Source organism: Neopelma chrysocephalum, unplaced genomic scaffold, assembly GCF_003984885.1.
Source record: "Neopelma chrysocephalum unplaced genomic scaffold, ASM398488v2 Primary Assembly neopelma1_80232, whole genome shotgun sequence".
Taxonomy (NCBI): Eukaryota; Metazoa; Chordata; class Aves; order Passeriformes; family Pipridae; genus Neopelma; species Neopelma chrysocephalum.
In genome coordinates this window covers 835-2,084 of record NW_020911673.1, presented here as the reverse complement: position 1 = coordinate 2,084, position 1,250 = coordinate 835, and the positions used below count along the sequence as shown (strand labels likewise).

General features: G+C 67.2%; 1 protein-coding gene across 1 annotated transcript in view; it reads left to right on the top strand.

Moving 5' to 3' along the window:
- Positions 1-172: 172 nt before the first annotated feature.
- The window catches only part of LOC113979431 (TBC1 domain family member 25-like), a gene marked incomplete at its 5' end in the record, with an annotated part of 1,891 nt that continues 813 nt past the window's right edge, over positions 173-1,250 (top strand). Inside the window, 2 exons of the mRNA XM_027706825.1 lie at positions 173-324; positions 951-1,072. Of these exons, the coding sequence (XP_027562626.1) occupies positions 173-324; positions 951-1,072 (274 nt within the window). The remainder of the gene's footprint in view (positions 325-950; positions 1,073-1,250) is intronic.

Sequence of the window (1,250 nt, the reverse complement as noted above, 5' to 3'; positions counted from 1 at the left end):
TCCGGGACGACGCTCTTCCGATCTAGCACCCCCCTGGCCCCCCCAGTCACACACCTATCCCCCCCCCACCCCCCCCCAGCCACGCTTGGGATGATCCCAAGCACACCTGGGACCCCCTTGGACACACCTGGGACCCCCCAGGTGACCCCCCCCTTTTGCCCCCCTCCCCCAGGAAGAAAAGCTTCTCGCTGAGTTTTGCTGCCCGGGACGGGCAGGGCCAGGACACCTTTGTGCCCTTGTTGAGCGACAGTGACCTGGTGACGGCTTTTACCTGGGCCAGGCCCATCCTGAGACTGCGCCTGGACGTCAGGAACCCCCCTGAGAGTGAGTGACACACCTGGGGGGCACCTGGGGGGTGGGAAACACACCTGGGGGGGTAGAACACACACCTTTACCTGAGCCAGGCCCGCCCTGAGGCTGTACCTGGTCGTGAGGAACCCCCCTGAGAGTGAGTGACACACCTGGGGGGCACTTGGGACACAGCTGGGGGGGAAAACACACACCTGAGACACACCTGGGGGGGGAGGTAAAACACACCTGGGACACACCTGGGACACACCTGAGGCACACACCTAGTCTCAGTTGCCTGGATGGGTCCCAGGTGCCCAGGTGGGTGCCCAGGTGGGGTCTCAGGTGCCCTGTCCCTGTGCCAGGCCCGCTGCTATTACATTAGGACATCATCAGCCTCCGGGAGGTTGGGGTGGCTCAGGGGGGTCCCAGGTGTCTGGGGGTGGTCCCAGGTGCCAGGTGGATGTCCCAGATGCCCAGGTGGGGTCTCAGGTATCCTGTCCCCGTGCCAGGCCCGCTGCTGGAGCACTGGGACATCATCAGCCCGCGGGAGGTTGGGGTGGCTCAGGGGGGTCTCAGGGTGGTCCCAGGTGCCAGGTGGATGTCCCAGGTGCCCAGGTGGGTGCCCAGGTGGGGTCTCAGGTGCCCTGTCCCCGTGCCAGGCCCGCTGCTGGAAGACTGGGACATCATCAGCCCGCGGGAGGTGGCGGCGGCCGAGCCGGTGCCGGAGCGTCGGTCGCTGCTGGCGGCAGCTCTGCCCTTCACACAGGCCCTGCTGGCACAGGTGAGGCTCACCTGGCACACCTGGGGCACATCTGGGGGTGGGGGGGGGTGGTACAGACCGGGGGGGGGGGGGGGACGAGTTTACCTGGCACAGGTGGGGCACACCTGGGTACAGGAGGAGGGGGACGAGTTCACCTGGCACAGGTGGGGCACACCTGGGTGCTGGGGGGAGGGTGGGG